Source organism: Nicotiana sylvestris, chromosome 2, assembly GCF_000393655.2.
Source record: "Nicotiana sylvestris chromosome 2, ASM39365v2, whole genome shotgun sequence".
Taxonomy (NCBI): Eukaryota; Viridiplantae; Streptophyta; class Magnoliopsida; order Solanales; family Solanaceae; genus Nicotiana; species Nicotiana sylvestris.
The window spans coordinates 28970984-28997111 of NC_091058.1; the positions used below are offsets into that span (position 1 = coordinate 28970984).

Genomic DNA, 26128 nt, shown 5'->3' on the forward strand with positions numbered 1-26128 from the left:
AATATAAGCAAGACTGCCCATACTGGCTGACTTTCTACTCAACGCATCAGCTACCACATTGGCCTTTCCCGGATGATACAAGATAGTGATATCATAATCTTTCAACAACTCCAACCACCTCCTCTGTCTCAAATTCAACTCCTTTTTCTTGAACAAATACTGAAGACTCTTGTGGTCCGTGAACACCTCACATGCCATGCCATACAGATAATGCCTCCAAATCTTCAATGCGTGAACAATGGCTGCCAACTCCAAGTCATGAATCGGATAGTTCTTCTCATGAATCTTTAACTGCCGCGAAGCATAGGCAATGACCTTGTCATCCTGCATCAAAACTGCACCAAGCCCAATATGAGATGCATCACAATAAACTGTATAAGGCCCTGAACCTGTGGGCAAAACCAACACCGGTGCCATAGTCAGAGCTGTCTTGAGCTTCTGAAAGCTCGCCTCACACTCGTCTGACCATCTGAATTGGGCATCCTTCTGGGTCAACCTGGTCATCGGGATTGTGATAGATGAGAACCCCTCCATGAACCGACGGTAGTAGCCTGTCAATCCCAAGAAACTCCGAAGCTCTGTAGCTGATGCTGGTCTAGGCCAGTTCTTGGCTGCCTCAATCTTCTTCAAATCAACCTGAATACACTCTGCTGATACAACATGACCCAGAAATGCAACTGAACTCAACCAGAACTCATATTTCGAGAACTTAGCATATAACTGACTATCCCTCAAGGTCTGAAGAACCACTCTAAGATGCTGCTTGTGCTCCTCCAGGCTGTGGGAATATATCAGAATATCATCAATGAAGACTATCAGGAACGAGTCCAAATAAGTCCTGAACACTCGGTTCATCAAATCCATAAAAGCTGATGGGGCATTGGTCAACCCAAATGACATGACCAGGAACTCATAATGCCCGTACCGAGTGCGGAAAGCTATCTTAGTGACATCGGATGCCCTAATCCTCAACTGATGGTAGCAGATCTCAAATCAATCTTTGAAAACACCTTGGCACCCTGAAACTGATCAAACAAATCATCGATCCTCGGCAATGGATACTAATTCTTGATTGTAACCTTGTTCAACTATTGGTAATCAATACACATTCTCATCAATCCGTCCTTCTTCTTAACAAATAACACTGGTGCACCCCAAGGCGAAATACTGGGTCTAATGAAACCCTTCTCAAGCAAGTCTTGCAACTGTTCCTTCAACTCTTTCAACTCTGGTGGGGCCATACGATACGGCGGGATAAAAATGGGCTGAGTACCCAGAGCCAAATCAATGCAAAAGTCAATATCCTTGTCGGGTGGCATACCCGGCAGGTTTGAAGGGAAAACATCATGAAACTCTCGAACAACGGGCACAGAATCAATAGAAGGGACCTTAACACTAGAATCACGAACATATGCCAAATAGGCCAAACACCCCTTCTCGACCACACGTCGAGCCTTCACATACGAGATAACACTGCAGGTAGAATGACCAGGAGTCCTTCTCTACTCTAAACGGGACAAATCCGGTAAGGCTAAGGTCACAGTCTTGGAATGACAGTCCAAGATAGTGTGGTAAGGTGATAACCAATCCATCCCCAATATAACATCGAAATCGACCATGTCTAGAAGTAACAAATCCACACGAGTCTCAAGACCCCCAATCACCACAATACAAAAATGATGGACTCGATCTACCACAATAGAATCACCCACCGGCGTAGACACATAAACAGGAATACTCAATGAATCACTAGGCATGACCAGATACGGTGCAAAATAAGATGACACATGCGAATAGGTAAACCCTAGATCAAATAACACTGAAGCATCTCTATCACAAACTAGAATAGTACTTGTAATGATTGTATCTGAAGCCTCAGCCTCGGGCCTGGCTGGAAGGGAGTAACATCGGGGTTGGGCCCCACCACCTTGAACTACATCTCTAGGACGACCTGCAGCTGGCTGGCCTCCACCTATGATGGCCTGAGCTCCACCTATAGTACCTTTAACTCCATTTCTAGCACCTCTACCCCCACCTCTAGCTGGTTGGGCGGGCTGTGGAACACCTGGTGCCTGTACCATAGCACGAGAACCCTGATGCTGAGAGCTACTCGGTGCTCGAGGGCAAAACCTGGCAATATGACCCGGATCACTACACGTGTAACAAGCCCTCGGCTGCTGAGACTACTGGCCCTAATGACCTGAATGACCACCCCGAAAACTCTAAAGCGGCGATGCACTGATAGGAGCAAGTGGTGCACTGTAGGACTGCTAATTGGGATACTGCATTTGGGGACCATGACTACCTGAAGTACCGTGAGAAACCTGGAGCGCTGACTGAAAGGGCCTAGGAGGATGGCCTCTACCATATGAATCTCGACCTCTAGATGAGGTACCACTGAATCGGCATGAATGACGGGGCCTCTTATCTGACCCATGATCGCCTTCCTATGACAGAACCATCTCAACTCTACGGGCCACATTGGTCGCCTCCTGAAAAGTAATCTCACTCCCAGCCTCTCTAGCCATCTGAAGATGAATCAGATGAATAAGACCGTCAATAAACCTCCTCACGCTCTCTATCTCTCTCTCTCGGTGGGGAGTATGATGAGAGCATAGCGAGCCAAATCGATGAACCTGGTCTTATATTGGGTAACAGTCATGGAACCCTGCTGGAGGCGCTCAAACTGCTTCCGATAGGCCTCTCTCTGAGTAACGGGGAGAAACTTCTCCAGGAATAACACTGTAAACTGCTCCCAAGTCAAGGCTGGCGATCTGGCTGGTCTCGCTAAGCAATAATCCCTCCACCAAGTCTTGGCGGATCTAGACAAGCGAAATGAAGCAAAATCGACCTCATTGGTCTCAATAATGCCCATGTTCCTGAGAACCTCGTAGAAGCTATCTAGATAATCCTGGGGATCCTCAGTAGATGCACCGCTAAAAGTAGAAGTGAAGATCTTTGTGAACCTATCTAGTCTCCACAAAGCATCGGCGGACATAGCCGCTCCATCACTGGTCCGAGATACCACGCACAGCTGTACTGCTCCAACTAGTTGAACCGCTGGTGTCTGAATCTGAGGATCTACCTACTCCGGAGTGCGAGTAGCAGAAGTCTGGGCCTCTCCTCCATCCTGAGAGACGGCTGGTGCTACAGGAAGCAAGCTTGCTTGGGTGACACTCTCCATGAGGCCCACTAGTCGGACCAAGGTGTCCTGAAGAACTGAGGTAGCAATAAACCCCTTTGGCACCTGAGTTGGGCCTACCAGAACTGCTGGAGCTGGAGCCTCCTCATCAAAATCAACCTGAGGCTCCATCACTGGGGCTGCTGCTCGGGGCAGAGATCTGCCCCTACCTCGGCCTCTAGCACAGCCTCAGCCTCGCCCTCTGCCCCTCGTGAGAGCTGCTGCTGGGGGCTCGGGCTGCTGAGCGGAGGATGAGGAAGCGCGTGTTCTCGCCATCTGCTAAAGAATAGAGTAAAAGTTCAATTAGCATTGAGAAACAAAACCGAACGACGAGAAAGAACAAACGTGAAGTTTTTTCTAACTCTGTAGCCTCTGGGGGATTAATAGAGACATCTCTGTACCGATCCCTCAGACTCTACTAAGCTTGTTTGTGAACTATGAGACCCATGCAACCTAGAGCTTTGATACTAACTTGTCACGACCCGGATTTCTCAACCTCAAGGGTCGTGATGGTGCCTACTAATGGGAGCTAGGCAAGCCAAACCTTAACTACTTGCTACGCTTCCATATTGCTTCATTTTAACAAACACAAGGCGATAACATGATAACACAGAACTTTAAATAATTAAGCGGAAGTCAACAATTAAATATCTTAAGTCTATGTCTATTACAACTTTTAAAACCTCAAATAGCCAAAACCTGGTGTCACAGTGTCACAGACTATCTAAGATTTCTACATACAAGGTCTGAAGAAATAACAGTACGTTGTTTCTGAATAAAAGAAAATGAAACAGGAAGTAGAGATAGAGGGAGACGCCAGGGCCTGCGACGCCTGCAGTCTACCTTGGGTCTCTGGGTGGACTGAAGGAAGCACTCCAACTACTGTCCAAAAGCTGCTCCAGGATCTGCACACAGTGCAGAGTGTAGTATCAGCACAACCGACCCCATTGCTGGTAAGTGTCTAGCCTAACCTCGGCGAAGTAGTGACGAGGCTAAGACCAGACTACCAAATAAACCTGTGTAGTTCAAATGTATATACAACGGAAAAGAAATACAGAAAATAACCAGTCAATGTGGGAGGGGAAACATGTTGTGGGGGAGATAACAGTTCCGAATAGAAAGCATCAAGTAAGGAAAGAAACAACATAACTCGAATATCAACAAAGAATCAAAAATCAACAATTTGCACAGCATAAACCTTCGTGCTTTTACTCTCGTCCTCTCCAAAGAGATTTTATAATAAAAGTGTGCATGGCATCACCCTTCGTGTTTTTACTTTCGTCCTCACCAAATCAATCATATAATAAAGATGTGCACGGTACCACCCTTCGTGCTTTTACTCTCTTTCCTCACCATATAATCAATGAAAATCGGTACAGAATGGTACATCGTACGGTATGGCATCACCCTTCATGCTTTACACTCTTTCCTCACAATAGCGAACAATGCACGGCATCACCCTTTGTGCTTTAACACTCTTCCTCACCCAAACAACAATCACAAGCAAAGGGGCAAGGGAATAAACAAAATAGTAATAGAGATCCCGGCAAGGGAACAACATTTAAACAATTAAATTCCGGCAAGGGAATAACATCAATAATCTCAACATCCCGGCAAGGGAGATAATCAACAAAGCAACAATATCCCGGCAAGGGGACAATTTAATAACTCTTTCTCTTTCTTTCACTTTTATTTCATAACTCACTTTACCACTTGAACCAATGCTCCAAAGGGTTCAATCATCTCATATACTTTCACATTTCATAATATAACTTGAATCAATGCTCCTCGATGTTCAAAGGTTACAATTCCTTCCACAAACTTTCCACCACAATTAGAAATCATCACCAAGGCATGAAAGATACAACGAAATCAAGATCTTCTAAATTTAAAGATTCACGATCATGCTAGACACCAACGTATAGATACTAGTCACCATGCATATACGTTGTACTCAACAATTATCACGTAGCAAATAAGACTCAACTCCTAATCCCTCAAGATAAGGTTAGACCAAACACTTACCTCGATGCCACGAACACAATGCAAGGTTCAATTATAGCTTCACCCCTTGATTCCACCGCCAATTCGCTCGTATCTAGTCACAATTTACTTAATTACATCAATAAATGCTAAATGAATCAATTTGAATGCATGAAAATGAGTTTTCCAAAGTTTTACCCAAAAAGTCAAAATCGTCCCCGGGCCCACGTGGTCAAAACTCGAGGTTCGAACCAAAACCCGATTATCCATTCCCCCACGAGCTCAAATATGTAATTTGTTTTAAAATCAGACCTCAAATCGAGGTCCAAATCCCCAATTTTTGAAAAACCTAGGTTCTACCCAAAACTCCCAATTTCCCCCATGAAAATCTTTGATTTTAAGTTGAATCCATGTTGAAAGGTATTAATGATTGAAGAAAACTAGTTAAAAATGACTTACAATTGATTTGGAGAAGAAAGGTTGTTTGAAAAATCGTCTCTTATGTTTTTGGGTTCTAAAAAAATGAAAAATAACTGAAAATCCCGTCTAAATATACTGTCGTCAGATGCCCTGTGCGGACCGCACAAAATCAATCGCGGCCGCACAGGCTTCCTGTGTTCTGCAGTGATAGGTGTTAGTATTTTGGCCATAACTTTGTCTAGATATATCCAAATTGTGTTTTCTTTACCTTTCTGGAAACTAGACACGAAAAGCTACAACGTTTGTTTTTGAATCATCTCAAAATCCCTTGTAGATCAAAAGATATAGACTTCCGAAGTCAGACCAGTGAATTGCTCTTTACCGCGGACCGCACCAAAACTAGTGCGGCCGCAGTCCATATCGTGCGGACCGCACTGCCCTGTTCAAAGGTCCTCCACCTCTCTGAGCCTGCAACAACTCAATTTTTAAGCCTAAGACACCTTGGAACCTACCCGAAACTCACCCGAGCCCTCGGAACTCCAACCCAAGCGCACACAAAACCTCAAAAATATCCTACGGACTTATTCGTGTAATCAAATCATCAAAATAACATAATGAACATCAAATTATATCTCGAGATCAATGAAATTTTCTCAGAACTTCTTTAAACATAAATTTTGCAATTTAAGTCCGAATCACGTCATATGACATCCGTTTTTCACCAAATTCCACAGAAATATCTTAAATCATATATAAGACCTGTACTGGGCACCGTAACCAAAATACGGGCCTGATACCATCATGTTCTAATCAAATTTCATTTCAAATTTCTTTAAACAATTCTAGAAAACAATTTCCTTTGAAAATTCATTCATCGGGCTTGGGACCTCGGAATTCGATTCCCAGCATACGCCTAAGTCCCATATTTTCCTACCGACCCTCCGGGACCGTCAAATCACGGGTACGGGTCTGTTTACCCAAAATGTTGACCGAAGTCAAATTAGCTCATTTTATAATCAAAACTTATCATTTTTCATAGATTATCATATTTAAGCTTTCCGGCGACGCGCCCAGACTGTACACGCAAATCGAGGTGACTTTAAATGAGGTTTTCAAGGCCTCAGAGCACGGAATTTTGTTTTAAAATAAGTGATGACATTTTGGGTCATCACACTAAATCCTCCTGAGATTGCAATCCACATTTACAAATTTTTTCTGTTACTCCTGTCTCTTTTGGATTTTTTTGAACTTCCACTCCATCAATAGATTCTACAAATATTTGCAATCACACTAAGTTTATATGTATTACACTGTTGAATATAAATTTCAATGAAAATAAATTCAAAACTTATATCTAACCTTTCCCAATATCAGTGACATTATCAGTTTCATCATCTAGATGTGCATCTCTAAAATCTCTTTCATACTGAACTTCTGCATGCACATCCATATCATCACGTTCATCGCCACCTGCATCTTTGTTAATTGTAACAGTAGGCTCTGTACCATGACAATGATCATCAACTCCATCTTTAGTAATTGGAACACTAGATTCTCTCTCTATGTTCCTTTCATTAGGTTTCACATAAATCTTCAACAAAGTATCAAGCTTTGATCCTAGACTTTCTTTAAATCCTGAGAAAGAAACTAAGTTAGAAACTTAAGGACAGGTAGTCCTAAACTTTTAATTCCAAGTTAGAAACTTAAGGACACTTGGTCCTGGACTTCAAGTTTCAAGTTCAAAAGTTCAGGACAAATGGTCCTGAACTTAGACTTACAGGTTCAAAAGTTAAGGATACTTGGTCCTAAACTTCATGTTTTAAGTTCAAAAGTTAAGGACATGCAGTCCTAAACTTATAGTTTTAAGTTCAAAGTTAAGGACAGGCAGTCCTTAACTTATAGTTTTAAGTTCAAAAGTTAAGGACAGACAGTCCTTAACTTATAGTTACAAGATCAAAATTAAAGGACAATAGGTCATTAACTTCAAGTATCAAGTTCAAAAGTTAAGGACAGGGAGTCCTTAACTTTGAATTCCAAGTTCAAAAGATAAGGATAATGGTCCTGAACTTCAAGTTTCAAATTCAAAATTTCAGGACTTAGACTTACAAGTTCAAAAGTTAAGGACAGGCAGTCCTTAACTTTGAGTTACAAGTTCAAAAGTTAAGGACACAAGGTCCAGAACTTAGACTAACTGAAATTAATGATATTACCTTGATTTCATTCTCAATCTTTTTTTCTGATACATCTATTTTCTGATTTATCCTAGTAACTTCAGGATGCAGATCCTTTCTAAAACTCTCTGATAATCTCTGAATAAAAAAACATAAAAACAAAAAAGTCTATTAAGCAAAAAATAATCAAATAAAAGACTAATGTTATTCAAAGGCAGAAAACCTACTTTAACAATTTCCTTAAGCGTGGCTTCATCAAATTGTGTGGAATAAGGCATTGAGTTTTGATCTTGAGAAATTGGCTCTTCCACACTAATAGGCTCTGTATCTTCTTCAATAGGAATAAATGGTGACATCTCGATCAACTTATACAACTATTATATAACAAAAAAAAACATAAGTTTTCAGAACTAAAACAAATAAACAAACAAAAAATAGCTAGTAATTAGATTAACTTACATTATCATTATGAAAGTATTTTTTACACAGAGAATCATACTATGGAGATTTCATGTCCAAATAACATAACATCCGAGGAAAACCGTATTCTTGGAAGTTCAGAAATTATTTTTCCTGGAAAATAGGCAATACTTCTATAATCCAAACACAAAAAGCAAAAGGAAAGCCAAGTATAGTGTAGATATCCTTGTCTTTATCTTTACCTTTCTCTTTCTCTTTCTCTTTCTCATTCTCATTGGACTTCAAACAACTCTTCAATAATTTTAATAATGTTTCATAAGAAAGAGAGCCCCAGTTGAAAGAAGAGGAAAGTTCATCATCGTCTACAATTTTCATTATCTGCTCTGACACATTCCTATTCTTCCACTTCCCCATAAAAATAGATTCAACAAAATAAATTGTTGCCAACTTCACAGCATCATCATCGTTGCCTACAAATGATGCAGTTGTACAATGTGGGTGACTAGTAATAAAATTAAACAAATCACCCAACTCAACTCTATCATTTCCGGGGAAATAGACTTTCGAAAGCATATTCTCTTTTTCATGCAAACCTTTGATGTCCAATGAAGAATAACACTTCAAACCAGTAATTATATGAAATGCATCACGTGTAAACTTAATTTCACGGTCAAAAACCTTGAATGTCATCGAATCAGGCTCATTATTTACAATTTCTAAAAGCAATACACAGTGAATAAGTTTACCACAGAACTTAACACTTTGTAATCGGAAAAAATTTCCAAAAATACCATCCCTCAACTTCTTCCACTGCATGTTTGACAAAAAAGTTTTGATTGTTTCCTTATATTGTAAATCTCCTTTCCAATAGATCATAAAATTACGCTAAACATCAAACTAGAACACACGATCTCCTTCCATTATCACACTACAAAGAAGGAAAAAGAACATAAAGATTAGGACTTATAGTTACAACTTGAAAAGTTCAAGGCACTTAGTCCTTAACTTCAAGTTTCAAGTAAAAAAGTTAAGAACAGGCAGTCCTTAACTTAAAGTTTCAAGTTGAAAAGTTAAGGACAATAGGTCATGAACTTCAAATTTCAAGTTCAAAAGTTAAGGGCACTTGGTCCTTAACTTCAAATTTCAAGTTAAAAAGTTAAGGACATGCGTCCTTAACTTATAGTTTTATGTTGAAAAGTTAAGGACACTTGGTTCTGAACTTCAAGTTTCAAGTTCAAAAGTAAAGGAGACACTTAGTCCTGAACTTTGACTTACAAGTTCAAAAGTTAAGGACACTTGACCCTTAACTTAGAGTTACAAGTTAAAAAGGTAAGAACAAGCAGTCCTTAACTTATAGTTTCAAGTTGAAAAGTTAAGGACACTTGGTCCTGAACTTCAACTTTCAAGTTCCAAAGTTAAGGACACTTGGTCCTTAACTTCAAGTTTCAAGTTAAAAAGTTAAGGACACACAGTCCTTAACTTTGAGTTCCAAGTTCAAAAGTTAATGTCGCTTGGTCCTTAACTTTTATGAACACAATTAACTAAAAATTCATAAACACAGTTAGCATATGAATTCGTACGACTGTTTTTATGAAATGTCCTTACATAATCAAATATATTGATTGAACTACAAACACATTTCAATACAATTTTTTTTTTGAATAACAACCTCACAAAAATACGCTACTTATTCGACACTGAATCAACTTATAATCATTATTTTTGAAATTTCACACATACTTGACACAGCATTGATCGCGAACACATATACAAAAACAAAAATGCACAAAAGCAAAAAAAAAATACTAGTTCGATCGTTCGTAGCAAAGAAAATGAAGAAGGAGAAAGATTAAGTGCAGCTGGTTTGCATGCGAGGACGAGGACAATATAGATGAGGAGCACGCGAAACTTGCCCTGAAATTTTCGCTCTCAAATTTTCCCTCTTCTGAATGAATAAAACAAGGGTTTAGGAATATAAGAATTGAAGAAAGGATAAAACTGTCTTTTTGCTATTAGTAGTGGCTATTTTTGCTGAGCATTATAATTAGTGGATAAAAAATAAAGACCACCTTACTTAGTGGCTACCACACGCCATTTTTACCAAAATTTTAATAGCTTATGTTTTTCCCCATTGACACGAAATGTCCCTCCGGCCCAAACATATTACATCTAATAGCCCGAAATATTTATTTAGTACGTATAGTTTTTGTATAGTGACAGTCTATTTGTAGAGTGACAATCTATTGTATATTTTTTGTACAGTGACAGTCTATTTTGTATATACATTGCATAAAATTTGTATATAGAGTATATCGTGCATCTTGCAATATATCCATAACGTATCATTAATGTATCCCGAGCGTTTTTGTGTATCTAATGTGTAATTTTGTATATATAAAGTGTATCGTGCATTTTACAATGTATCATTAATGTATCCTGAACGCTATTATCCAAAATAAAAACTCATGGCATATTTAAAACCCTACTTTCTTTATTAAATTTCGTGTTAAAATAATTAAATAAAACGCAGAGAGTATAAAGTATTTCCCCTTGTTATTCTGGTCTACAATACATGAGGCTTTGAGTCCTTAATCATCAACTCGAAAAAGACAGAAACTTCGTAGGTAGCATCAACCAAATCAATTAATTACAAGTACTTTGTGTATATAAAGCCCTCATTCAAAGTGAAGAACACATAATATTTCCAGCTCTTAAACTTGCTTCTTATTAGCTTTAGCGTGGCACAGAATTAAAAATGAAACATGATGAGGTTAGGACAAAAATTAATCATGGCCAAGTCACATATTTTCTACTGATGGATGAACGATTTAGGCATTACAATTGTTTAATGAGAACCAGCATGAGACATTTGTTAAAGAAGAAAAATAAGAAAATTAGATGGATGATGAAGTTAATCTGGATTAAACCAGCAGTAGCTTAAGGAACATGCGGCAGCTTTAATGAGAACGTAGACGAACGATTTAGGGTTTATAATAATGTATGTCGGTATGTGGAGAAGACCAATTTAGGCTAGCCATTATAATTTGTTTGGGGCTATAAATTGTATGGTTTAATTCATGGCTAGCGAATGATAATTGTTTCCACCGACCGGCTACAAATGAAATTTGCTCATCTATACATGGTCAGAGACTTGCTATAGGCCATGGTCGTGAAAGAACATTTATCGAACACTACACTCTAAATCCAACAGGGACATAAACGAACCAGAAATGCGAACGCCAAAAATAAAAATAGAATTAACACATGCAAAGATTGTGTCCAAAAATACAAGGGGTATGTATTCTATCTTTTTCCTGACAACACTTCGACCAAAGTAGTAGTAAATAAACATACATCACAAGAATGATCACTACAAACACACATGAAACAACCATGTTTGCCTAACTAAAGTACTAAAACATATTAAAACAAGCATATCAGATCAGAGGTTAACCAAAACATATGAACGAAACCAAGCATATCTGTCCAACTGAAGTCGCCAATTTCTATATCTGTTATATCCTATAGCAGAGGCACGCAAATCATTCTTCCCCAAAATCATCCCTTTATTATATTGCTGCTCTCAAGGCCCCTCTAGCAGCTTCTTGTTTCATCTGTGCAGCTTTACCACTTCCTCGGAAATACATGTATACTTGCTGCATTATGACATTACAAGTAAACCAAAAGGTTAGATTCTGTGCTCGAGTAAAAAGATACTCTGGAGCATCGAGAAATAAAAAATGAGTCTGACCTGGATAACCCAAATGCTCAGCACTGATTCGAGACAAAATAGCCCGAAACCGATGAAGTAGAAAATCTAAGAAGGGAAAGACAATGGATACATGTTAATAGGCAGAACTTTTGTAGCTTGATAAAGATGCTATGCATTATGATAGAGACACTATGGATTATGCTCAAATAGTCCTAACTCACCCCAACAAGTACATTTTTGCCAATGAGATCCACTGCAGGCAGGATGCCTCTGTTTCAACAAATAACCAAACATCAGATCATTATAAGTTTTTTTTTTTTTTTTGACAAGGATCAGATCATTACAAGTTATAACAGTTAGCTACTAATGTAGATAAAAAATCCACACAAAAGAAGGCTAATATCCATCTGGGAAGTAAGTTCAAACTGTGAAAGAATAAATTACCCAAACTCACTTATCCTCCCTTATTTTCTCCTATATGGGATTAGGAAGCTAATCAAGTAAATTTAGAGGAAGAAGTTCTACAACTTTCTTAAAGAAGAAAATGCAATATGGAACTTACGTAAGGGATTTTCCTCGGAAGACTACTGGAGGAGCAACAGCAGCAAAGATACAGAATATAATGTGAACCTGTAAACAGAGCAAAGTCTAAGATAGCTGCACAATTGAGTCGGATATCAAAGAGACCTTGGTAACAAGGACTCAGGTACACTTTTGAACTATCCTTGTGAAGTACCCATTCCCATGTCATTCACGTTTGGCGTATAACAAGGCAAAAAAATAGTCTATATAAAAGAGGAAGACAATTGTGTAAGGAACTTACCATGTAAAACAAGAAAAACCACGCAAACTTCATGGCACCCTCAGTTCTGTGACCAAGTAGTATCTCTATTAGTAGGGGAGGAAAAAAGAGCACAAACAGGGAGATAAAAGGCATAGGCAACATTTTGCCTGTGATCCGGGAAATGGACCTATACCCGACCAACCAGTAAGATCTTAAGTTAAGAAAATTTTTATGCCACATTTGACAAAATTTTAGAATATAATACTTCAGCAATAACAAAAACCAACTGATAAAAAATCACTGTTTGCATCCAAAAATGATCTGATCATTTCTGAAGTAACTCAATTCACTTCTCCGAAAGACAGGAAAATTACCTAAAGGCACGATACAGAGGACGATACCACAGGAAATAGGCTCCAGGAACTCCCGATATGAAGTAAATGATAGAAAGGAACCAGATCTTTACATCTAAAGCCAAAAACAAAAGTTAGTAATCCGGCTCCTACGGATAAGTAAAGACACGTAGAGATAGGGAACATGCTGATCAGTGTACCTCCTTCTTTAATCCATGCTGTAGTGGTAGCTACAATGTTCCACACAAGGCATGCAATAAGTCCTGCTCACAATCAGCATATATCTCATCAGCAAGAGATAAATAAGATACTCGCATACAGTATGAAATGAGTAAAAGTAAACAAAAGAATCTTTAAAAAATTATTCCATATAACGTGTAAAGAACTTTTATTAAACGACCAAAACAATTAAATACTAGCAAAAGCCTGTATGAGTTGCAATATTCATGACAAGATACAGCTAAGATGTTGATAGAGAGGGAGCTATGCCATATGGATCCCTTATTGTCTGCCAGTACAATCAATTTTGACATAGCTATCGGTAATTACAGGAAGACTTTCTAAAAAAAAACTAGAAATTAGTGAAAAATTGCCCCCAGTACTACTGGATACTTACACTGTTACTGGATATGTACACATTTCCGAGTCCATGGACAAAAGGAAGAAAAATGTGAAAAGGCTACCAAATCAATTTTTCTTTCTATGCGGACTAAAATAGAGTCTTTTTTTTCTACATTATTGTAGTACCTAATTCATTCCAGTGTTATCAAAGGTGAAAAGCGCAAGAAAGCTCTAAGGTCCGTTGGGGCTTTAAGTGCATGGCGCAAATAAAGCGTGGGCTTTAACAAAGAAAGGCGCAAATGAAGAAAATCTACAAATATGTATGTGTAGTCTAAGACTAATATCTATAAGCATGAATACCATATATATGGACAAAGAAATTGAAGAAAATTTACGATAAAGTGAAATATCAATTGTTTAGTGTTGCCTCTTTAGGATTACGCTCATTGACAATGAAAAGTATGTCGTAAAGCCTTGATGGCAACACTGAAGCGCCCGCTAAGCGAGGTGAAGCGCTCAATATGCTTTGAGCCTCGCTTCAGGGCTTAAGTGTGCTTTAAGCGCGCCTTTGATAACACTGATTCATTCAGGGTCTCTGAAAAATGCATTAGATATGGATGTGACTTTTCTTGGTCCTTATTTTTTTTGAGAAGGAAATTTTCTTGGTCCTCAATTTAACATTATTTTTATATTCGTTTGGTTGATGCAGGATATGCTTCAAGGGTGGATGAAAAACAAAAGATGAGAAAATATCAATCAAAGAGGGAAACAAATAACAAAGGCTTTAGGTCCCAAGAATACTAAACGTGCGAAAATAAAAACATTCAACATGTTGGATTGTTGAATACAATGATTAAAGTCTAAAAGAACTATTTAACCGATTGGCACTATTACTACTTCAGGAGTCGGAACTATTTTTCTGACGATTTTATCAAAACTTTTCTAAATTTCAACTACAAAAAGTTGTGATTTACGGTACTCTTATGTAGTGTTAAATATGTAATTTTAACTTGAGAAATCAAGGAATGAATGTTCAAATTATTAGATGCATTGACACTCGTACACCGAACGCCACCATATTTTGGATGAATGGAGTGCGCTACATAAGAGCAAAAACCTAAATAAATTATGCACCATACACAGTGTACTAAAGTAGAACCACCAAACACACTGTAAGCAATAATTAACATACCCAAGAATGTTGTAAATGCAACATATTGTAGCTTTTGCAGATGAATTGGTATTTCATTTCCAATATCATGATGGATAATTGGGAAGAACGGAGGCCAATTTTTCTTCTCGATAACAATGCCAGCTGCAACTCACATAGGAATTAAACTTGTAAGATACTGCACAAATCACAGGATAGAAGTTCCATCTGAAATACAATATTCTACAGAATTTGAAAATTACCCAAGGAAATCAGAGAAATTGAAAGTTGCATTTGAACAACAGATTACATCAAATGTGAAAGGATGATGGACAACACCATATGAGAAGTATAAGAAGAAAAAAGCAAAAAGAAGTAGCTTAAGATCAAAATCAGAAGGCCCAATCAGGAACATAGAGGAAGAAGTTCCCTCTATCGTTCGTTCTTTCTTCATATGCAGTTAGAAATTTTTTATGGTTTTCTCCCTTCATTTTAGTAGTTTAAATGTCTATAAAAATTTGCATAGAGAAATATCCTAGAAGATCAAAAAGAAAGATAAAGGGTAAAAGACCCCCACAAAAATAATAATAATAATAATAATAATAATAATAATAATAATAATAATAATAATAATAATAATAATAAAGCAAAAGCAAAAAAGCACCTCTTGCTGCAGCATCTTCTCTTTTTTTTAGTTCCTGCACGGCAAAGAAACCAATTAAGTGAAAAACGACTTTGATGCACCAGCAAAGAAGTGCTGAGGTGCAAATAGAGGGAAATGACATTTTCAGCTCAAATAGATCAATATTATTCAATAGTGGTGGCAAACGGGTGGGGGGGGGGGTTCAAAAATGGATAAAATATCCGACCCAACCCATATGTAATACGGATAGAAAATGGGTTAACCTACGGATAATATGGATATCTATATTATCTATGGCTTCTTGAATATTATCGCTTTTGGGAGAATTCCTAGTCTCCCAAACTTGAGAAACCTCCAATTTGAGTCTTTGCAAATGTAAAAGTTAAACTCATTGGTTATCCATTTTTTAAGTGGATAATATGGATCTTATCCATTCTTTACCCAATTTTAAAAGTTCATAATCCAACCCACTTTTTAGTGGATAATATGGATGGATAACTATTTTTTTAATCCATTTGGCCACCACTATTGTTCAGCAAGAAGAGGAGAAAAGAAGAGACATAGGCACCAAGACACATAATAGAAAGCAATTTCATTCCAAATGATAGAGAAAGCAGACGATTGTAATACTAATGACAAGTTCACAGATGAATTAACCCAAAACCTCTGGCTCAAAACAAGTAGAAAGACTGAAAGACTTCTTAATTTGATTATCAGAGTAAGGACTTTGTAAACTGGGAAGAAAGACAAGCACTCTACAGACCCCCTATCCCCCTCCTGTAAATTTCATTAAGAGGGTCGAAGCTATCTTCCACTCTTATCTTCACATATTAGAATAAACACTTCCAACCAGTCTCTCAATCATGCCACTTCAACGAGAGGAGGAAGACAGAGAAAAGCCCCTTGGCTGCAAGCATAAATATACCAAAAACAGTAAACTCAAAATTTCTATGACAGATGCTCTAGGAAAGCTCCCATCTAATTTCGAGAATATACAGCAGACAAGTTTGCACTTAGGCCATGTTCATCAGTGGTATAAGTAAGTGTAATTCTAGTAAAGAGAAATAAACCGGAATAAAGCCGCATAAGGAAATTCAGAAAATACAAAATTTGGAAGGAAAAAGAAAGAAGAGGAAAAAGCAAGATTATTGTTGGATTACCGAGGAAAACTAACAAACCTCACCACCTTATACAGGAAATATACAAATCAAGAAACATACATCACCGGGTAAAAGGGTGTGAAATATTAAACATAAGTTCAAATTTTCATGATGATACCTGTTCCCTCCGCCGTAATTCACTCTCCTTTGCCTGTAATTCTTTTTCTTTCTTTTTCAAGTCCTGTCATTCAAACTAACTTCAATTAAAAAAATACCATAGATATTGATGTCAAATAAGATGAATAAGCATGCACATTCAACAAATCAGAAAGTTCCAACTACCGCAGAACTATCAAGAGGAATATCAATTGATGCATTGCGGTCATAGAAATCAGCTGGTTCTGGAGGAAGGGGTGACAGTCTGGAATTTGTTGCTGAAGGCACACTCCCAGACTGAAATGTTGATAAAAAGAAAAAAATTAGTAATATAATGTATCAGCAGAAAGTGGCAAAACATGCTAACTCCAGAACAATTCCAAGCACTAAGCAGAAAAAATGTAAATCCAGAACAAAGTAAACTACACTTTGATTTAGAAACTAGAATTGATGATTAGAAGAAAATATGTAGTGAACACAGTCACACACGCACAAAGCCACCAAAAATACCACCAAAAGGAAGATTACAGAATATAATCCGATTTAAGCAGAGATAAATGTCTAGTTCAGATATAACAGCCATTTGTAAAAGCAGAAAAGTTGATCTCTTTACCAAAATACAGAAATCTAGTTTTATGGCATTGATGTAAACAGAGTGATATAGGCAGATATGATAGAGAAAAGTATATCCAACTTACTGTGATATTAAATGCACCTCCGCTAAATTTTGATTGCCCTGAAGATTTCCCTCTGCCTCCACCATCCTGCAGCAAATAACAGAAGATAATTGAGACAATTATATCGAAAGAACTACATTATCCGAAAAGTGAACACATAGATGTCATTTTTTGTTCCTTCACGGAGATCAATAGAAAATAATTAAAATTCATGTGACATGTTGCCTAACATGAGTTGCGTCATTATTCACTATACTTATGAAACTATGGACAAAAGATCCCATGTTAAAAACACATCACGGATTAGAGGGGTCTCATGTTCAAATATGATGGAAATGTTTTCTCCAAGACGTGTCCAGCTGTTACAATATAACCAAAAAAAAAAATCACTTGTCACTTCTACTACTCCAATTATTTTCCAATCATTATACTAAATTGCATACATCTGACAGAGCATTATGAGCATTAAGCCATGGAATGGGTCCATAATTCCTTATCCATCGCCACTAGAAACAATAAATAACAATTGCATAATGGAATACATTCAAAGATTAAAACGAAGAACCATTTTTCCTTTAGATATTCATGTCTTAAAATGTTCAGACACGATTAAGAGCCACACTACAGACAAGAGTTCGACTCAGGGAAAGTAAAGATATTTCCCTCATACTTCAGAATACCAAAACTCAACAATTTTCCAACAGTACCCAATCATATTATATAACAAGCCTATCATATATTTCAATATTTCCAAAAGAAAACGTTGACTTACACAAAAATTAATCGCACAAACCAAGATGCTGACAAATTAATCGATCCAACAAACCATAGGAAATATGAAGCTTCAAGAACACCTTTTTCAGTAATTAATAAGCTACAACGGCACTTCTACAATAAAAACGATCAACTCCAAATTATATGAAACCCGAAACACCAAATTCAACTTAAGTCAACTTCAAGCTATACACTTTTCAAGAAACCACTGAACGTACATATCTATCACCCAAAACTTGAACAAGCTACAGCATACCACAAGTTACAACAACACCCCCCCCCCCCAACCACCAAAAAAAGGAAAAAAAAGACCAGTAAAATACCTGCCCTGCAAGTTACAGAAAAATGAAATCTTTACTTGCATAGAAACAAAATAGGAAACCCCACGAAGGGAAAAGAGCAACTTTACAGAATTAAACCGCAAAAGAAAGAAGGAACTTACAGCAAAAGGATTAACTTCTTCTTCTTCATCAAAAGGGTTTCGATCATAACGGCCCGCCATTTCAACAAACTATAAATTTTGCTTCTACACAACAAATTTACAGAGGAGAAGATGAGATCCGAATAGTAGCAAAAATAAAAGAAAAGCTTAGCAGAGAAGGCAAAAAGGGGCAAGTGTCTTGAAAAGACCAAAAACTATTCGAGGAAATCAAGAAGAAGAAGAGAAAATTCTACTCCAATTCTAGAGATAGAAAGAGAAAAGTATAATTGGGGTGGTTTTGGTCAGTTTTTGATTTTAGTACGGACTTATTTGTCAGATAGAAAGAGAAAAGTATAATTGGGGTGGTTTTGGTCAGTTTTTGATTTTAGTACGGACTTATTTGTCTTCTAGTTTTTGTGCAGTCCCCCCTCTTGAAATATTCAAGGTTTTAATATTTGCGAAATTCATAAACGGTTCCTTTAAGTTGTCTCCAACGATCAGTTGATCACTTTCACTTCTCAATTGACCAACTAAACACCTCTACTTACCAGAAGTGTATCTTCTGATCCTTTGTGGCTGATGTAGCATATGTGTGTTGGATAACAAGATTTTGAGCGCGTGAAGTTATTTTTTCAACCTAATTTCCTTTTTCTTTGATTGAAAATACATCTTTTTCTCTTGGTCTCTCTCCTACATTCATAGCCGACACTCACCTCCATTATCGACCACTATCCATGGCAGCCTTAATCTAAATTGCTTAATGTTTTTCAAAATTTTAATGCTTTGTTATTGTTGGGCCACCATATTTTACACCTGAGCCACGCCCAACATTGCGTTAGAAGGACAGGCCCAATTAGGTAGGTTTAATTATTTATTTTTTACTATTTTGCCCCTAGTTATATATATAGTGGGGTTGATTGTATATAATGTAACCTTGTATCATTTTTGATAGATGAATGTAAAAGTTCTGATATTTCTCTCCTTTCCGTTCTTCTAGAACCTTTATCTTTGCTTCGATTTTTATTCGAATTCATAGAAGGAACTTGAAATTTCTCATGGTGTCAGAGCAAGGTTGAATAATGCTCTTCATCTGATGGCGTAATTTCTGTTTTTTAGATTGTTTGGGGATGAATCACGCAACCTATAGTTTTGCGATTTCTCCTATGGTTTTGCGAGTTGTTTTACTTCGTGCGGTTTTGTTTCTGGACGTTTCTACTACAACATTGTGAGATTCTGCTGGTTTCATCTGATTGATTCACATTTCGAGTCGGCTAAAGTAGATTTTTTGGATAGAGCTGGTTTTATTTGGCTGTCATTCGAAAAGGAAAACTTTTGATTTCTTTTGTTCTCTGATTTCTCACTCAGCACATGTGTGAGTTTAGTAGTTTTGTCAAATTGTTGCATGTCTATTTGATTGTCTAATTATTGCAATGGGAGATAATTCATCAATTACAGACTTACTTAATACTGCTCTAGATTCGGGGTCTACTGTGACCACTCTTATTGATCTCTCACATCCATACTATATTTTCCTCTTGTGACGTGCCGGGGATTTCTCTTGTATCCACTCATTTTGATAGTACAGGATATGTGAATTGGAGTAAGGGAATGTTGATGTCTCTTTCTACTAGGAACAAAATAGGTTTCACAGATGGATCATGCCCTAGACCTTCTGTTACTTCACCTCTTTACAAAGCTTGGGATAGATGTAACAATTTAGTTAGAACATGGATTTTGACTGCTTTAACCATGCAAATAAAGAATAGTGTTCTGCACTCTAAGTCGGCAAAAGACATGTGGGATGACTTGAGAGACAAATATGGTCAACCTAATGGGGCTCAGATCTATCAGCTCAAGAAGGATTTGGTTGGGGTGACACAAGGGAATAGTGACATAGCAATATATTACTCTAGACTTAAGAAACTATGGGATGAATTGAGTATTTTTAATTCTTTTATGACCTGCTATTATTGTGATTGTGTGTGTAAATGTGGAGCAAAAGGGCATAATGCTGGTATGATTGAGAGTGATAAAGTGTATCAGTTCCTCATGGGTCTAAATGAATCCTACACCGCATCAAGAGGTAATATTCTCATGATGACACCACTTCCTAGTTTGTCCAAGACATACTCTTTGTTAGTACATGAAGAAAAACATAGAGAAGTACAAGCAAGTGTGTTCTTCATAATTGAGGTTGCTTCTCTCATTGCTGGAAGCAACAACATGCATCAGCAACCTCAAACTCAGAATCAAGGCTTCAATCATAATCAGAATCGTAACATGAATTTCAGAAATAGCAACAATGGTGGAAAATTCAACATTGACTTTAAGGCTGGACAGAAGTATGTGGGAGATGGAAGAAAAAATACTATATTTTGCAACTACTATAAAAAGTCTGGGCACCTAATTGATAGGTGTTACAAGTTGCATGGTTACCCCAACAATAATCAACTTCAGGATAGATTCAATCATAATCAGAAGGCTAAAAGAACTGCTACTATGGTACAAACTTCTTAAAATGATGAAGGAACTGGATCAGAACCTGGACAGTCTACTGTATATGGAGGAGCAATAACCAAGGAGCAGATGAGTCAATTGATGCAGCTCCTGCAGAATGTTGTTGTTGGGTCTCAAGGTTCTTCTCTTCCTGAAGGCATTGGTTCTGCTAACTTGGCAGGTAAAGTTACTGACTTAGATTCTAACAGCTTTGCATAGTCTGTCTCATCTGCCTCATCTGATTCCTTGTCTCAAAAACCCTGGATCATAGATTCAGGGGCTACGGATCACATGACTTCTAACTTGTTTCTTCTTTCTTAAATCAATCCCCTTCATGATCCTTATTTAGTTGCCTTACCTAATGGCTATAGGGTAAATGACCGTTCAGTAAGTTCACTTCCTTTGTCTAAAACACTTTCACTTCCCAATGTGTTGCATGTTCCTTTTTTTTAGTATAACCTAGTATCAGTTCACAAACTATGCAAGCAAATTAAAGGCTTGGTTTGTTTTAGTGAATCTACTTGCTTCTTGCTGCAGGGACCTTCTCCGAAGAGGCCACTGGAAGTTGGTAGTGAAGTAGATGGGCTATATATCTTATAGTCAGAAAAGTTTCTTAGTGATGGTTTTATCCATTTAACTCTCTTTGTTCCTTTGAATAAATGTGTACCTAGTTCCAAATGTAATATTTCCAAGAACTGTGAGAATATCTTTGAGTTTAAGTATGTAAATTCCATTTAGAATGATAAGCATACTTTGTAGCATTATAGATTGGGACATTTACCTTACAATAAGTTGAAGTCTATTTCTTCTAAACTTTCCATTTCTGTACCTTCAACTCAACAATTTCCTTGTCATATTAGACAAACAAGGAACTCATTTCCTTCCAGTTCAACAACTACTACTTGTCATTTTGCTCTTATTCATGTAGACGTTTGGGAGCCTTATAATACTGCTACACATTCTGGGAATAGATATTTCTTAACTTTGGTTGATGATTATTCTAGATCTACTTGGACTTATCTTCTCAGTATAAAATCCAATGCCTTCACAGCTTTAAAATCTTTCATTCTCATAGTTGAAACTCAGTTTAATTACAGAGTTAAGATAGTGAGATCTGATAACGCTCTTGAGTTAGGATTAAGTCATAAATCTTCTTCCTTTTTTCTCTCTAATGGAACTCTTCATCAAACATCTTATGTAGAAACGTCTAGAATGGAATTGTTGAAAAGAAACATAGATACTTACTTGAAACTGCAAGAGCACTTCTTTTTCAATCCAAAGCGCCTTTGAAATATTGGGGGGAGTGTATTCTGACTGCAACCTATTTGATTAACAGATTTCCTAACTCTGTCCTACAAGGAAAAACTCCTCATGAGCTTCTCTTTGGTACACCTCCTTCTTATGATCATCTTACGGCTTTTGGTTGCCTTTGTTACATTTCAATACTCAAAAGGGGTAGGGATAAGTTTTCACCAAGGGAGTCCTTGTGTATTCTTGGGGTACCCTTTTGGGAAGAAAGGTTATAGGGTATTAAATCCTGTCACTTAACAGATTGTGATGTCCAGAGATGTGGTGTTTTATGAGGTTGTTTTCCCTTTTGCTTTATAACAAACATCTCCTTCTTCTGAGTTTCTTGCATCTCCCCTCCCCCCTCTTGATCTTTCTTCTTTTTTTCCTTCTCCAGAATCCTCCTCTTTGCCCATGCCTACAAGTTCTTTTTCCTCTTCATCTCTACCTACAGGTTCTTCTTCTCCTCCTCCTCTTTCTCCATCTTCCTCTAATGTGCCTCAACTCACTCCTACTCATGATCCTACACCTTCTATTGCATCCTCTTCTATTCTTATAGTTCTTCCATTGAGGAAGTCATTCAGAACTCACCAAAGACCTGGGTATCTTCAAGACTTTATGTGTAACTCTACTTATATTTCCTGCCCTTCCTTCTCTTCTGTTTTACTTGATCTGCTCACACCAATATGAAGCATGTTTGTATTTGCGCTTTGTCATGCCAATCTCAATCCTTTATTAACTCTCTTTACACTATGCAAGAGCCTAGATCCCATTCTCAGGTAGCTTTGCATCCAGGATGGCAGGAAGCCATATCCAAGGAATTTGAAGCCTTAGAGGCAAACAATACTTGGAGTTTGGTTCCTTTGCCTGTTGGGAAGCATGTCATTTCCAGCAAATGGATTTATAAAATTAAACATAGGGTTGATGGTTTTATCGAAAGGCTCAAAGCCAGGCTTATCATTAGAGGAGATACCCAAAAGGAGGGTATTGACTACACAGAAATGTTTTCTCCCGTAATCAAAATGACTACTATCAGGTGTCTTTTAGCTATAGCTGTCAAGAATCAGTGGCAACTTTTTCAGCTAGATGTTAATAATGTTTTTTTCATGGGGATTTGATGGAGGTGTATATGAAGGTCCCTCAAGGTATGGTTGTCACTTCTTCTGATTTGGTTTGCGAGTTGAACAAATCTTTGTATGGTCTCAAACGAGATTCCAGACAATGGTATGCAAAACTATCTGATGTCTTACATTCCAAAGGTTTTCAACATTCTAAGAATGATTATTCTCTGTTTTTCAAACACTCATCTGTTGGTTCTGTTTATTTGGGGGTCTATGTAGATGATATTGTGTTAACTGGTAATAATATATAAGGCATCCTTCATCTTAAAAATTTTTTGGATGTTCAATTCAAAATCAAGAATTTAGGTTTTTTACATAACTTTCTTGGTCTGGAGGTCATGTATGTGTCTGATGGTATTTTGGTGAACCAAAGGAAGTTTGCTCTCGAATTGGTTGAGGAATTTGGGTGTACTGATTCCAAGCCAACCTCTAGTCCTCTTCCTTTGGGTCTGAAATTGTTTTCTGATGTAGGTAGCTTGCTTTCTGATCCTTCCCTTTATATGAGGCTAATTGACAAACTCAATTTCTTAACTCATACTAGGCCTGACTTAGCTTATACGGTTCAACATCTTAGTCAATTCATGCAGACTCCCGAGCAACCCCATTTGGATGCTGCTTTACATACTGTGTGCTACATCAAAGGCTTGTCTGGTTTGAGACTTCATTTCTCTTCTCATTCTTCTTTTTCTATGGTTGCATTTTGTGATTCGGATTGGGCTTCTTGCTTTGATTCCAGGAGATCTGTTAGTGGTTTTTTTATTACGTTGGGGTCATGTCCTATCTCTTGGAAGTCGAAAAAGCAGACTATTGTTTCTTTATCATCTGCGGAGGCAGAGTACAGGTCTGTTCGGAGATTGGTGGCTGAATTAACTTGGCTATGTCAATTCTTGGAGGATATGGATGTTACTAATTTGACTCTTATTGATGTCTATTGCGATAATCAGTCTGCCATTCAAATTGCAAAGAATCCTGTCTCTCATGAGTGGACTAAACACATCGAGCTAGACTGGCATTTTGTTCGGGAGAAATTGCAAGATGGCTTGATTTTATTGCATTATATACCCTTCTAGTGCCCAACTTGCGGATATTTTCACTAAGAGCCTTCCTGGACAGGCACATTTGCAGCATTTGTCCAAGTTGGGAGTGGGTTCCTCTAGCCCCACTTCCAACTTGGGGGGGGGGGAGACCGTATCTTACACCTGAGCAAGGAGAAACACTGCGTTAGAAGAACAGGCTCAATTAGGCAGGTTTAATTATTTGCTTTTTATTATTTTGTCCCTGAGTTATATATATAGTGGGACTGATTGTAAATAATGTAACCTTGTATCATTTTTTATAGCTGAATGTAAAAGTTTCGATATTTCTCTCCTCCTCGTTCTTCTAGAACCTTCATCTCTGCTTCGATTTTTGTTCGAATTCATGGAAGGAAGTTGAAATTTCTCAGTTATCAAAATAGACCAACTTTTTGGTGATGACGGGCCATAGTTCTATTCCTAGTATCTTTTTGACCGGAGGATATTACAAAATTAAAAGAAAAACAAAAGATGATTCAGTCTTCAAAGATTGATATCCGTGTGAACTTTTGCCGAACCAAATTCTTAAAAATTAAAAAGAAAAATTAATAGCACCGTTTGGTGAGGCTGCATAATATTAGGCATCCATATGTCAGGTTTTTAAACATAGGAATAATATAAAAACTCAAAATACATTAATAAAGAAATTTTTGAAGTGGTAGGAAATGCTTTTCAAAATTTCCAGCAAAGTTAAAGACAATAAAAAGAAAAGGGCAAATCCACTGAATAATGGGGGATTGACAACAATTCAAACAAACATACTAATGTTTAAGACAAAGCCAGAATGTTATTGTCCATACTTCTTACAATTCATTTGTCTGAAAACAGATTACAAAATTATCGGAATTTTCAACGATAGACATCACTAAACCAAGGGGTACGCAGGATTTTTTATAAGTGGTGTCACTATTTCTAGTAAAAGGGCTGTAACAGTCAAAAAATATTTTGCAGAACCAAGGGAGTTCAAACCCAAGACCTCTCACATAATACTTGAAGCTAACAACCACTAGATTACTAAGATGTTTTGTTGCAAGTGGTGTCACTTTTAATAGTTTTATCTTGTATTTCTGTTTTACTTATTATATTTATATATACAAATAGTAAAAAAATTCGACGAAGCGGTGTTGCCATCATGTAAATACGCCCCTGACTAAACCCAAAGTTGGGTTTCATTTCAGTGACTCCATTCATTCTAAAACTGTCTCAAAAAGACAACGGTATAGAGTAATACTCCTGACAAATAATTAATCCATAATATAATTAGTAAGACGCGAAAATATTATCAAACCATATATAATTTCGTGAGTAAATCACGAGTCAAAAAGCAGAGTTCATTCCTATCATTTTTTGGCAATCTAGAACTTCACATTCAATAGTTGTAATTAATCGTACATCCAACGTTAGAATTACAAATCAATAAATCCTATAGTAGCAAATCCTTCGATACAACAACAATAACAACATACTCAATGTGATCCCACAAGCAAGATCTGGAAGGGTAGGATGTACACATATCTTACTTCTAACTTGTGTGAGGTAGAGAAAAAAAAAATTTGTGCGAGATAGAGAGGCTGTTTGCAATAGATCCTCGGCTCACGAAAAATATTTTCAAAACAGGTTTGAAAAATACAAGAGAAAAAACTAA

The 26128-nt window shown here is 37.4% G+C and overlaps 2 protein-coding genes across 2 annotated transcripts; one reads left to right on the forward strand and one right to left on the reverse strand.

Annotated features, from left to right (window-relative positions):
• Positions 1-11406: 11406 nt before the first annotated feature.
• Positions 11407-18810, reverse strand: LOC104215272 (secretory carrier-associated membrane protein 2-like). Its single transcript, XM_009765032.2, has 13 exons — positions 18528-18810; positions 17333-17398; positions 16821-16931; positions 16657-16719; positions 15400-15433; positions 14778-14900; positions 13225-13287; positions 13046-13139; positions 12711-12756; positions 12450-12517; positions 12109-12157; positions 11927-11992; positions 11407-11831 (listed from the first exon to the last, which is right to left on the reverse strand). The coding sequence occupies exons 1-13, from the start codon at positions 18585-18587 to the stop codon at positions 11745-11747; spliced, it is 930 nt and encodes a 309-aa protein (XP_009763334.1). The 5' UTR covers positions 18588-18810; the 3' UTR covers positions 11407-11744.
• Positions 18811-20114: 1304 nt separating this feature from the next.
• LOC138884091 (uncharacterized) lies at positions 20115-22979 on the forward strand. The gene is made up of 6 exons (XM_070164834.1): positions 20115-20937; positions 21034-21183; positions 21540-21566; positions 21931-22222; positions 22339-22424; positions 22687-22979. The coding sequence occupies exons 1-6, from the start codon at positions 20115-20117 to the stop codon at positions 22977-22979; spliced, it is 1671 nt and encodes a 556-aa protein (XP_070020935.1).
• Positions 22980-26128: the final 3149 nt, after the last annotated feature.

Bases quoted from the DNA above. Each gene is read 5' to 3' on its own strand.
- LOC104215272 (XM_009765032.2), bottom strand. From the start codon at position 18,587: ATGGCGGGCCGTTATGATCGAAACCCTTTTGATGAAGAAGAAGAAGTT. The intron at 12,518-12,710 runs GTAAGTTCCTTA...CTCTGTTTACAG, and splicing joins GGTTTTTCTTGTTTTACATG to GTTCACATTATATTCTGTAT. The intron at 11,993-12,108 runs GTGAGTTAGGAC...TTCCCTTCTTAG, and splicing joins GCAAAAATGTACTTGTTGGG to ATTTTCTACTTCATCGGTTT.
- LOC138884091 (XM_070164834.1), top strand. From the start codon at position 20,115: ATGTTGATGTCTCTTTCTACTAGGAACAAAATAGGTTTCACAGATGGA. The intron at 21,184-21,539 runs GTAAAGTTACTG...TTCTTGCTGCAG, and splicing joins TGGTTCTGCTAACTTGGCAG to GGACCTTCTCCGAAGAGGCC. The intron at 22,425-22,686 runs GTTGCCTTTGTT...TTCCTTCTCCAG, and splicing joins TGATCATCTTACGGCTTTTG to AATCCTCCTCTTTGCCCATG.